Below are 13,242 nucleotides of genomic sequence, written 5' to 3'. Positions count from 1 at the left end.
CAAGTCAGTTTTAAAGTAATTAAACAGGCTGGCTCTGTGGTCAAGCAGTTACGTGTAAACATCTACCATTACCAATATTAATTGCTAAGTCAACTTACCAACATCTACATATCCATTACCAGGGTGGGTAGAGACAGCTCGGGTACTACCATCTCCATCCCCACGGACGGAAGGTTCGGTACTTGATAAGACTACTCCATTTGTGGTTGACGTTAGGTTGTAGTATCGATCGGATGATAGGAAACCATGGCAAACTGATGGGTTAAGTGGAGAATAAATGTTTAAGAGTTGAAGAGGAAGAGATGATCAACTCAATTTTGTGATGTACTCATTTTCAGATAGCTGGTCCTCACGTGAAGGGAGGAAACAATTACAAGTCTCTAACCTCTCGTTAAAATGATGTAACTTGTATTCAAAACCCTTCCAGTGCAACATTTTTTAACATCCCAAACATCTGATGGCATCATTCTGAGAAAAATGGTTCTTTGCTAACTTTGTTTACAAAAATATGAAATGTCTGAAAGTCTTTCTCAAATTGTAGTCAAAATCTTAAAAGTGGCACCTAGACTGCTAATGAGCTCCAGACACTGTGATGATGAAGACATGTTGCCTGTCTGTCATGGTGCCCGACTAAAGCCCAAGCTGTAGTCGATTAATGCTGACTTTGTCTGTTGTTAAGTGTTATTTCTCACTGCTCTATCCCTGACTGATTGCGAAGAAAGATCAAACCAGAACTTACTTGGATCACCATGAAGCTGCTCAGCAGTTGGCAATGATTGGCCTGTAGAGGGCAGCATCAGAATGACGTCATCATAATACGCTCGGGCATAGTTGGTATTATCTGCACATTTGCCAAGTATAAGATCAGTGTAGGTATTAGACGTTCTCTTGCTCTTGGTGCTTAGTGTCTGAGTAATTGAAGAAAAGAGAATAACAATTTAGAAAATACCTTGAAATCTTAGACAGAGTTAATTAAGTTTAAAAAAATTTCAACATATGCTACCCTGTGTGTTTATTAAGTCGTCAACGAGAGGATCACCTTTTGCTACATAGAATTAGGACACACTGCTACAAAAACTCCTTTGTCCCTACCGCAATTCATTTTTACAATGATTTTAAATAGCTCTGTTTTTCCGAGTTGTCAGTTTTAAGGACTTCTCTTGTGTACAATTAACCTTGTATATAGTTATTGTTGTGGATATTTTTTAATCCATACCTGAAACATATTTTTAACTAATTGTTTCTTTTAATCAATCTTTCTGCTTATTGTTATAAAATGTTTAGTGTTTTTGTCTGTTCTGTTCAAATCAAGGCCAGTTTTAATTTCCCCAGTGTGGGATAACAAAGTTCTTATCTTATCTCATCTTGTCTTTATAAAATGTTTAAAAGATCTTTTAATGCTGGGCACCTTTCGAAAAACAGTGTTCTCACTAAAAGGTTTCCCCAGGGTAAATAAGAAATAAATAAATAATATTGTGTTACTGATATTAGTTTACCTGTGTCGCTATAACTTGACCGTTGAGGTAGACAGCTAACCCAGCACTAGGAGACCAGACCATAGCTACGTATTGCCACTCATTGAATGTGTACAGATCTTCAGAGAATGTGAGTAGCCATGTATAAGTGCCGTCGCTGACTTGGAATTGAAGCTCGTCTGGAGTCTGGCTGAACACTATTCCCTTCTCATCTAATAACAACGAGAAAGTATCACAGAGGTGTAAATACTATGGGGTGTCATGGTTCAGTGGGTTAGAGCGTCATAATCAAGTTCTGGTGGTTAAAGTCATTGGAGTGTGGGTTCGAACCCCGGTCATTGCACTTGTGTCTATGAGCAAGATACTTTACTATAATTGCTTCTCATCACCCAGGGGTATAACTGGGTAACTGCAACGGTAGAGGTTGGTAGTGTGTAGGCCTGGGCCAATTATTTGAATATCCGGTTAATGGCGAATAGGGTTTCCTATCCGTAACCGCGAATGCCTTTTTTTTCTTAACCTGATATCCGCATAGGGTCGCGAATAGCTATTTATAAACCGGATAGTTCTGTAATTACACCCAAGTAACCGGATATTCTTTAATATCCGAATATCCACGGATGTCGGGCGACAACTGATATGAATGTTTTGTCTGAATCCTTATGAAACTTCTATTAAGACAGCATAAAACAGCATAAATTAAGTATTTAACTATGCTCACCTCCGTGAAGAGTTAAAACAATGACATTTCTGACGTATTTTGTTCAAAGATTACAAAAGTTTTCCTTCACGTAGAGTCAATCACGATAAAAAAAAAAAGCAAATCGCCATCTTTAAATTAGATCCGGTCATTTTAATGAATGAACCGAGTGACACTGTCTAAAACTAATATCAATCCGCCCATAAGATCTCATTCTCAAACGAACAGCGCCCTCTAGCGGCAATTTTTTTAAATTTTTTTATATATATATATATATATATATTTTTTTAATAGTGCCCTCTAGGGACAAAAAAACTATTCGAATATCCGGTTAATTTTGGATAGTTGGCCAGCGGTATCCGAATAACAAAATTTCACTATTCGCCCAGCACTAGTAGTGTGTAGGAAGTTCAGCCTTGGGAACGCTACGGTTGCCCAGGTTGTATACTCCCAAGAGAGCTGAGAAAGATGAAAGGAATGGTATTGGACAAATGACCAGGCACTTTATGTAATATGTAAAGCGCATTGAGATGGTTATTGTGAAATGCGTTATAAGAACTTGTTATTTTACTTAATAGATCTATTCAGGGACCTGATACTATGGTACAATGTAAACCAACTTACTTTGCAAATCAGCGCCACTCGTAAACAGACAACGTCCTTCCAGAGCTGGAATATCACTAAACTTCATCCACATGGCCAGAGCGAATCCATTGGTACATGTAGCTGGGTTAGCAAGGCAGGTACTCTCTAGATTGCCAAGCTTGACCCATCCACTCGACCCATCAGTGTAGAGGCTTCGGGCAAAGTGGTGACGGTCATCTCGGTAGGTTACCCCAGAGGATGAGGTCTTGGAGAAGGTTGCAATGTTAGTTAGAGGTGGATCCATGGACCAGTAGTAGTCAGCTTGATGTAGGTAGTATAACTCAATATCTAAATGAGAAATAAGCATCAGTGGGTTAGTGGTAACATTTACAATTTATTTTTCCATCAAGTTATCAAGTGAAATAAACGACTAAAACTAACCTGTGTAAAAGTTGTTTCAAACAGTGGTCGCGTTTTTGAGATATCAAAATCGGCATGCTCTGAGGAACTTTTATGACAGTACTGCTTTTTACATTGTGGATTCAAATTTTGGGGCATTACAACTGACATCTTTTAACTTGACCACATTACTTCAAAGTGAAGTGTTTCTCAAAATGCTCTATACTATCGTAAGCTGCTGTAGGCTTCTAACCAATAAGTTTTTGTTGGCATTCATTTTAAGAATGACTACCAAACGTACGCCTTCCCTATTAAACACACCTGTAACGCCTAGAAGCTTGTGGACATTCTTTGGGTAAATGTACTTATCCCAGATAACCAGGGAATGAATCTTGAAATCAGCAAAGTCAGACTCCAAATCATTCCTCCTTCCCAGGGTTAATAAAGTACTAGTTTGATTCTGGTTGAGATCGACCGGTGTTTCCATTGAGGAGGAGGTTGGAGTTATTTGGTGTCCGTTGATGTAGCCGAGGAAGGGTTCCAGTTGATGCCAGGTAAAGGCGACGTTAATCCAGGTGTCCTCTGGTATGACCTAGGTGAATCAAATATTTACATATTGTCGTGTGTCAGTAGCACTTACGTATGCTACGTTGATATTGTACATGTAGTTACATGGTATCCCACTTAAAGGCAGTGTACACTATTGGTAATTGTCAAAGACTAGCAGCCTTCACAGTTGGTGTTTCTCAACATATGCATAAAATAACAAACCTGTGAAAATTTGAGCTCAATTGGTCATCGAACTTGCGAGATAAGAATGAAAGAAAAAACACCCTTGTCACACGAAGTTGTGTGCGTTTAGATGGTTGATTTCGAGACCTCAAGTTCTAAACTTGAGGTCTCGAAATCAAATTCGTGGAGAATTACTTTTTTTCTCGCAAACTATGCACTTCAGAGGGAGCCGTTTCTCAAAATGTTTTATACCATCAGCCTCTCCCCATTACTCGTCACCAAGAAAGGTTTTATGCTAATAATTATTTTGAGTAAAATAGCTTGGAAGTACACAAAAAACAATTATTTACAAAATGAGGCTTCGAATCCTGGCCTGGACATGACACTTGTGTCCTTGAACAAGGCACTTTATCATTATTGCTTCTCTCCACCCAGAAGTACAAATGCATACCGGCAAGAGCTGGGGAGTAACCTGCGATCAACTTTATTTTATAACACGAAAAAAGTATGCGCCGAGATACAATTTCTTTGCTTGGAGTCGGAGCATTTTCGTGCGAGACACAATATTTTGGGAAAGTTAAGGTACGTTTTTGCACTGCCGCCATTGATTTGAAAGTGTGTTTTTTTCCATTTAAAATTTGTCACACTATGTTTAAATTTATCTATTTTATTACAGACCTAACAATGCAAGTGCCAATAACGGGATGGTGATAAGGAAACAAGAAACCATCAGTCAGTTTAGATGAGGGGGGGGGGGAACCATAAATGGAGAAACCAAATAATAAATAGGCAGTGACTGAAAACCCAAACCTCATGCAAGGCTCTGATCCCAGGTGGGATTTGAACCAGGGCCCACTAGATGTGAAAGGTAGGGAAAGATTGGCCTCAATACTTACGTTTTGTGAGTATTCCATTGTCAATGTTGTCTCATTGGTACCGATCATAAACTTGAGGGAAGATTCAATTAAGTAAACTGCAAAACCAGTGGATGAAAACTGGGACCCAGAACTAGAAAAGATATATTCAGCATTAATAATACAAATAGCCAAGTTAGTCTGATACAAAATGTAGGTACAACAAGGAAGATTGTATGTACAATGTATGTACATTCTATCTGCCACTGTAGTAGCAGAAATATCCTACTTGTAATCGCTCCTCGTTCACTTGTACCCAAACTGCTTCTATGCCTTTCTATAACATACATTTGTTTTCTTTCTGCTAGACAACAAGCTTTCCAGACACCAAAAAGAGAATTCAAGCCCAATATGTTATCAGTGGGTACAGTACCACACAACAGCTGTTAAATTTGCATTAGTGATGACAAATGGTTTCAGACTACCTTATAACGTAGTGACTTGAGTTGACGGAAATGTTCCTGAATGATAATTGCACCCAGAATGCAACACTCAATCCTCTCTGGGTCAATGATGGGTCGCTCACAAAGTCATCTCGAAAGTCACCTGTGTTGATTGAAGAAAACAAACACCAAACATTTTTATAAAAACAGGTTAAAAATTTAAAAGCACTTCTCGAAATTAACTTCACTGCCACGGAGTGAGTTCTTAATTAAGCCTGACCGACTAGTGCGACTAGTGTTGAAGTTGCAACTTTTGATTGCTTATTTGAGTCCCGACTACCGTTATTCAACTACTCGGTTAGTTGTGCCGCCACGACTACTCCAAAAATAGTTACGACTTCCTGCTTGGTGAACCAATTGTGTCGCCCACGACTATTCAGGATATCATAATTTACTTACGAAACACAATCAGACATCAGTAAAAGAAATCCTTCAATCCATTCAGTACGAATTTTAATATATTGGGCCTGCGGCAAACAACATGCCGCAACAGATCTTTTGGATTAAAAAATTAGTCGCGACTAATGTCAAAGTCATAACTGAGGTGGCACGGTTGGCTTGTGCGTAAAGCGCTCACCTCTCACCAAGGTGACCGGTCGGGGCCATATGTGAGTTGAGTTGTGCGTTGGTTCTCTGCTGTGCCACGAGGGTTTTCCAGACTATCTGGTTTTCCTCCCTCAGGAAAAAATCAAACACTTTCGATCTTGGCTGTGCTCCATGGTCATAATGGGTTGATGTGGCTGGCAGCTGAATGCGCCCTTGCATGCCTGCTTCTCGAACACGTTGTAGCCGCGTCCTTCGCAATTCAGCTCTAGCTGCGAGTAAGCCCCCCCAAATTATTAATTATTATATTTGAGGCGCAGCTAGTCAAGTAGTACATGTATGTTTCACTTGTTGATCAAGCTTATTTCTTAATTGATCTCAATAGTTAATACCATACCTAGATTAATGTAGGCAGAATCCCCAGTAAGATCTACTGTGTTGTCATCAGGCATGGTCACATCTAGTGTAGCTCCAATGGGTTCAACTGTGTCATTGTAAGTATGTTCCCATAAGATCTTAAAGGTGCTGAGGAACAGATCCTTGGGGTTCCAGTAATACACTGCATCAGAGTACTGAACATTGTCTGTTTGGGAGAAAATAACAAAACCATAAGTTGGAAAAACTGAACACCAGGGCTCAATATCATTGATACCTTATGTAGTTCAAGCTGTTGGCCGATCCAATAATAAAAATAATAATAATAATAATGACATTTATACCGTGCATTTTCCACACAAAAATTATCGAAAGCACCTTACAATAAAAATGACACAAATCCCTACTCAATGTGAATAAAGATGTACATATCCTATAGAAGTTGCAGCCTCACTAGTCATCAAGTTTTTGAGAACAAAAAGTGAAAATCACAGAGCAATGTTTTCTAAGTCTTACCGATTGTAGCAAGTTTTTCTCTATACTCGAACGTCTCTGTTGATCTCTCTACTATTGCGACTTCTTCAAATGTGAAATTAGCTCCATTTTCTAAGAAATCGTTCCTCCTTCCAACAACCAGCTTGGCCTGCTCATCCGTATTCCTGTACTTGCGGTAACCAGTGGGATCCATGGCAACCAAGCGGCCATCTTTAAATAGTCCCAGACCATCTTTCTTGGTCCACTTAATACCCAGGTTCATCCAGGGGCCATAGTATTCAGTGTAGTTGGTGTTGCTGATGACATTATAAACAGTTTCTGTGAGAGATATAGAGAAAATGGTTTAATCAGATTTGAATGTACATTCATAAATACCTAGGACAGTTTATCCATTCTGATTGGTCGAGAGGGCATCACGAGGAGTTGTTTGACGGATGACATAACACCAGTAAAAAGTGTTATACCATGGGTGTGACACGGGCGCTTGCACCAGCGCTTATAAGACAGTTTCTTCATTCCTATTGGTCGAGAGCAAAGGCTGAAACAGTTGTGCCACATCACGCTATACGTGCGACGTGCACATCATCTCCTTATAAGGAGTTGTTTACCCGAGGGCCTTGTGTTGAATCGGTTTTCAACTAGTGGTTTAAAGGTTCTTGATAATTTACCTCGACTTCGTCTCGGTGAAATTATCAAGAACCAGGCCTCAGCGCGGGTTTAAACCACTAGTTGAAAACCTCTTCACCACACATTGGTTCCCTTAGTACAAGATGTACACAATCAAAAATATGTAAGTAGAATTTCAAAAGGTGGTAGCATTTTTGAGATACCGCCGAAAATCTGGAGGGAATATGTCCACGCAAGAAAAATAATCCCTAATAGGAAAACACAATCTGAGAAGCGTTAAGCAGATTCATAAATAGTGTGACTACCTCACGTATACCTTCCCTTTGCGCTCAGAAGCTCATTTCGTATGCCATTTGTCCCCATCCCTTGTTCCTTTTATGTACTTGCTTAACCGTGCAATTTTTGTTATTTTAAAGTTACTGGCACAAGCCAATTTAATTTGCAATTTATAAAAACAAATTGTATTTCTATTTTTATAAAATTCTGTATTTTAAACTCAATCAAGCATCGGCTGTGGAGTTTGAATGTTTTTAATAAACCAATAATAATGATAATTACATGTTGTTATGTAATGGAGTTGGCCTCATACTTCAACACTCCATATATACCTTGTAGGAAAATACTGACAGCGCATAGGGACTTCACAGTGATATGCTCTATACCAGAATGGTTTATTATTATTATTATTATTATTATTATTATTATTATTATTATTATTTTTTTTTTTTACCCATATAAATACACCGATGTATGTAGCACTGTATACTCAGTACTCAGTAAAAAAATTAAGATTCTTTACCCCCGATGCAAATTTAACATCTATTAAATTATTATTATTACCTTCATATTTCATGTATGGTGTAAAGTCCACTTCAACAATCCATCTAAGCCTTCCGTCAGTCACTGCTGCTCCAAGCTTATCAACATCTCTCTGAAAGATAGAGAAACCACGACTGACCTGCTCCCCAGAGCTAATGAGGTAGTGAGTGTCGTTATCTGACACCTGGATGAGGCGGACCCACAGTGAGACAGAGAGTCCATTCTTACAGCGAGAAGTGTCACTGATGCAGTGATCGGGAAAGTCACCTGGAGAGAGTAATAATAATAACAAAGGATTTATAGAGTGCTTTATTTCATTTCATTTATTTTAATTCTGTTAATTAATTTCCTAGGTAAAAATACAAAGTACATGTACAAAAATAACAACGGTAGCGAAAGCATATACAGACACATAAACAACGGTAGCGAAAGCATATACAGACACATAAACAACGGTAGCGAAAGCATATACAGACACATAAACAACGGTAGCGAAAGCATATACAGACACATAAACAACGGTAGCGAAAGCATATACAGACACATAAACAATGGTAGCGAAAGCATATACAGACACATAAACAACGGTAGCGAAAGCATATACAGACACATAAACAACGGTAGCGAAAGCATATACAGACACATAAACAACGGTAGCGAAAGCATATACAGACACATAAACAACGGTAGCGAAAGCATATACAGACACATAAACAACGGTAGCGAAAGCATATACAGACACATAAACACTGATAGCGAAAGCATATACAGACACATAAAAACAAGTTTTAAAAAAGTAGCACCACTGATGGATTACAAAAAAAGTAAACGAAATTACTGGACACTGCATATTAGCACAAAAACTTACTTGGTAATGAGCAATGGAGAGCTGTATAAAACATTGTGAGAAACGGCTCCCTCTGAAGTGACGTAGTTTTTGAGAAAGAAGTAATTTTCCACGAATTTGATTTCGAGACCTCAAAATTAGATTTTGAGGTCTCCAAATCAAGCATCTGAAAGCACACAACTTCGTGTGACAAGGGTGTTTTTTCCTTTCATAGTTATCTCGCAACTTTGACAACCAATTGAGCTCAAATTTTCACAGGTTTGTTATTTTATGCTTATGTTGAGATACACTAAAGGAGAAGACTGGTCTTTGACAATAGTGTCCAGTGTCTTTAACCTCCTGATGCCACAATTTAAAAAACATACAATATTAAAGGAAATATGCAAGCATCAAAGGGCTTTGATGCATTCTCCAGAAGACGCTCAGAGCATACTGATCGAAACGTCGAGTTTTAATAGTGTGACTGTTTCAAATCCTACTTATCAAAGGGCTTAACAGTAAAACAATAAGTAAAAGCATAATATAACAACAAGTAGGAACAGATTGTTGAGAACAAGGCCTGATCTTCATTAGGCTCTAATCAACTTTTCAGGCTAATAATCACAATTTTTCAAATTTGTCCAGATGCTAAAAAAAAATTTGAAATCAGACTTAAGTAGGAAGAACATCATGCCTGTATTAACTTACCCAACATGATCCATTCATTCCCATCTCCATACACAATAAGAGAGTTGCCTTTAGCGTCTCTACTGGATCCAAGTACAACATCGCCCTCTCCAGCCTTGACTATACCAGAAAATGTACTCCTATAAGGTTCCATGTAGTCAGACAGAGGGTCTTTGTCACGTCTAGCGTAGCCGTCAACACTCCAGAAATGATCAGCAAAGATTGACAGCTCTTCTTCCCTTCCTATCAGAGAAAATACAACCATTTGTACAGTAGGTAATAATAATAGTAGTGGCTTCTTGTATCTGTAGCACACATTTCCATCACTCAGTGACGCTCAAGGTGCTTTTTTAACACAGTATTTTCCTGCAAGATATGCGTGAATACATGCACTTCTGAATTATAAGACCAACTCCTTTAACAACATACATGTAGTACCATGTAATGGTTTACAAGGTGATGACCACATGGTCTAGGTCAAATAAAATGTCTATTGTAACATGGTAGCTTTTTGCTTACACGATGTAGGTATTTACTGGCTGGTCTAGTTTTTAAATATTTGTGGTCTAGTTTTCAATAAACATATTTAGCAATTTAGCAACTTGAGAGTAATGTCACAACAATCATTTATTAACTTAAAGAAATGTATACCCTCCATTTTTAAGTTGCCTACAAAAAATGGCTTAATGTGACAAAACTTGTTGAGACTTACGAGTGAATCCCATGAAACGATTCGACTCCTCTGGGCGCAGGTATCGATTCCAGAACACCACGTCAGTCACACACATTGGATAAGCACTGAGACTAAGATTAAACTGTGATCCGATCGTCAGTATATCATTCATATTGCTATCTCCCACTGGTTCCCTGCTCTTCTTGACACCAGTCATCTTGACTCCATTAAGGTAAGCGGTAATGCCGACGTCTGGATGCCATGTTATTGCCAGGTTACACCAGTGGTTATAAATTACATCTTTGGAATGCGTGAGAAGGAGCCAGGCTCTGTTGATTCCATCCACCACTATGTCAAGGAAAGAATCATGATATCAGTATTAACATAAGATTTGGGGTCGAAAAAAGAAAGTTTACTAAAGGGGGAATCGAACCAATGACCTCCAGATACAAAACGTGCCGGCGCTCTACTAGCTGATTTGATTAGATATCATTTATTGTCCACACTTTGACTTGCTGGTAGAGCAGAAAGCACTATTTCCCCAACTTTTTCAAAATGTTCAAAGCAATCATGGTTCAGTGTTTTGCTCAAGGACATAAGTGTCACGACAGGGACTAAAACCCAGACTCTGTTGATCAAACACCAGAGCTTGAATTAGGTGCTCTTAACTGTGACACCCTAGGCAATGACACACTGTAAAGCAGAAAGACATAGATTAAGCATAAATTTGTCAAACAAGTACTAAACTGTTGTAACTCAAACTCACAAGAAAATGTTCCAACAATTTCAAACTTGTGCGTAAAGTACATCGTGTGTCATTTTGGGAGACATAACGATTTGGAACTAAGGTGACGAAATTACCCTAAATTCCTTCTTACCTCTAAACAAGAGTTCATTACTTGACTTGAGGATGATGGACACCCCGACCCGTCCATCTTGCACCGCATCCGAAGCCGTCGTCAGAATAACTCCATCCATCCCATCCATATTTCTAGAATTCAGCTTCAACCAGAGAGAGACAGACAGCCCTTCTGTACAGAACTGCGGCTCACTCAGGCACTGTTGGCTATAATTCCCCAGGTTGACCCAAGAGCTATCTGATGCTAGGTTGGGGTATATCCCGACCTGAGCCCTACCGTAGATTATGGTATTGTTCCCCCCGGCAATCATGATGTCAGTTGGGTCATTCATGGGCCAGTAGTTGGTGGCCAAAAGGTGGTAAGGATGTATTTGAATTGCGTCATTGTTAACTGTGTGAAGAAAAGAGAGAAATTTGTTGACAAGTTAGAAAGAAAGTAGTAAATTTCAACGAGGGAAAGTACGTTAAAATCTGGTGACTTTTGTGATTGTTCACCTAAAAATTTAGTTGAAAGGAAATGATAAAAATCGGAGAGCGACACCTTTAACCATTGATACAATGTAAACAGCTCTGCCCTGTAAACCTAGCGCGACCACGCTGTAAATCGCTATGCAAACATCGCAGAATACAAGTCCAGGTTCTTACGCACGGTAGAATTATACCAAAGCCAGTCACTGTAACTTTCTGCGCATCAGTGGAATAAAAAGTCCACTGGGAACACGGCTTTAAATGTACTCTACAATGTGAATGTAAAGAAAGAAAAAAAGGATTTTATTCATTCATACAAAAAGGAGATCTACCTACCCAGAAGTCCTGGCGAGAGGTCCACAACGTTGGAATAATCATAATTAGGAGACAGGTCTGAATAAAAAACAAAATCACATAAAAACCTAATAAATTAAACTGATAATAAACTCAAGAGACTATAAAGAACATTTACAAGGGACGAGAAATTTATTCTTAAAGCCATTGGACACTTTCATATTGTCCAAAGGCCCACACTTCGTGTATCACAACTTATATATAAAATAACAAACCTGTGAAAATTTGGGCTCAATCGGTCATCGAAGTCAGGAGAAAATAACGGGGGAACCCAGCCTTGTTTCCGCATGTCTCACCGTGTCATGACATGTGTTTAAAATAAATCCGTAATTTTCGATATCGAGAATTGATAATTGTTTTAATGTTTTCTCAAAAAGTAAAGCATTTCATGGAATAATATTTTATGAGAAGTCTTTCACCATAACCTTCTGTCAAACCTGTAAGTTATTTGTAAATCTGTGTACTTTTATTTAATTTTGTTCTGTTCCGAAATTGTATAATGGCTTTAAGAGATATTTTGGACTTACCGAGATGACAACTGTGACCAGTGAATCCAAAGACACAGTCACAGATGTAGTAGTCAACATAATCAGTACATGTACCTCCTTGCTGACATGGGTTGGATTCACACTCATCCATTTCTAGATTAGGTAAACATCAAGACAATAAAAGATGTTGAATGCTTTGAGAACCTTAAATGCATCTCAAGTCATGAAAAACATGATGGAAGTTGAAAAGAAGTTCGGTGGAGAAATGTGTTTCAAACAGTCCAACAAAACAGGCTATACTAAGCACTACATACATGGAGATGTTTTTTAACAATCTTTTAACACATTTACTTTGCTAATGTGGATGAAAAGGTGTTTGTACACTCTGGAAGTTTTGAGTAAACTAGAAAAACCAAGTTTACAGATCTGGCCAACACCACATTTTATATTATATACGACATGATTGGGATGGAACAAAAGACAGTTTCAGTGCTCTCTCAGCACACACAAATAGTTATCTTATAGGGGAAACAAAAACAGTCACAGTTCAACGAATATAATTGGCTACTAGCACTTTTTTTCTTTTAAGAAATTGGTAAACTTTCAAAGTGAACATTATTATGAATTTCATTTAAATTAATTTCAACTTAATTCAATTAAACTCAATTCAATTAAATCCAGTTCACCTCAATTCAATTCAATCAAAATTTATTTCAATATTGGTGAAAAAGGAGAATGTTAAACAATTAAGGTCAATAATTTAAGTCAGTCAAGAACTTG

At 38.3% G+C, this 13,242-nt stretch overlaps 1 protein-coding gene across 1 annotated transcript in view; it reads right to left on the bottom strand.

Moving 5' to 3' along the window:
* Positions 1–13,242, bottom strand: part of LOC117289151 — a 59,519-nt gene that overhangs the window by 19,174 nt on the left and 27,103 nt on the right. The window contains exons 19-33 of the mRNA XM_033770147.1: positions 12,502–12,615; positions 11,957–12,013; positions 11,172–11,543; positions 10,333–10,641; positions 9,642–9,863; positions 8,129–8,374; positions 6,683–6,979; positions 6,189–6,374; positions 5,231–5,351; positions 4,788–4,899; positions 3,481–3,751; positions 2,800–3,108; positions 1,497–1,687; positions 740–908; positions 99–254 (exon numbers count right to left, since the gene is read on the bottom strand). Of these exons, the coding sequence (XP_033626038.1) occupies positions 99–254; positions 740–908; positions 1,497–1,687; positions 2,800–3,108; positions 3,481–3,751; positions 4,788–4,899; positions 5,231–5,351; positions 6,189–6,374; positions 6,683–6,979; positions 8,129–8,374; positions 9,642–9,863; positions 10,333–10,641; positions 11,172–11,543; positions 11,957–12,013; positions 12,502–12,615 (3,132 nt within the window). The remainder of the gene's footprint in view (positions 1–98; positions 255–739; positions 909–1,496; positions 1,688–2,799; positions 3,109–3,480; positions 3,752–4,787; positions 4,900–5,230; positions 5,352–6,188; positions 6,375–6,682; positions 6,980–8,128; positions 8,375–9,641; positions 9,864–10,332; positions 10,642–11,171; positions 11,544–11,956; positions 12,014–12,501; positions 12,616–13,242) is intronic.

Source organism: Asterias rubens, chromosome 4 (assembly GCF_902459465.1).
Source record: "Asterias rubens chromosome 4, eAstRub1.3, whole genome shotgun sequence".
In the NCBI taxonomy this organism is placed as follows: Eukaryota; Metazoa; Echinodermata; class Asteroidea; order Forcipulatida; family Asteriidae; genus Asterias; species Asterias rubens.
The sequence above is the reverse complement of the archived record's forward strand: the minus strand, read 5'-3'. Positions and strand labels throughout refer to the sequence as shown.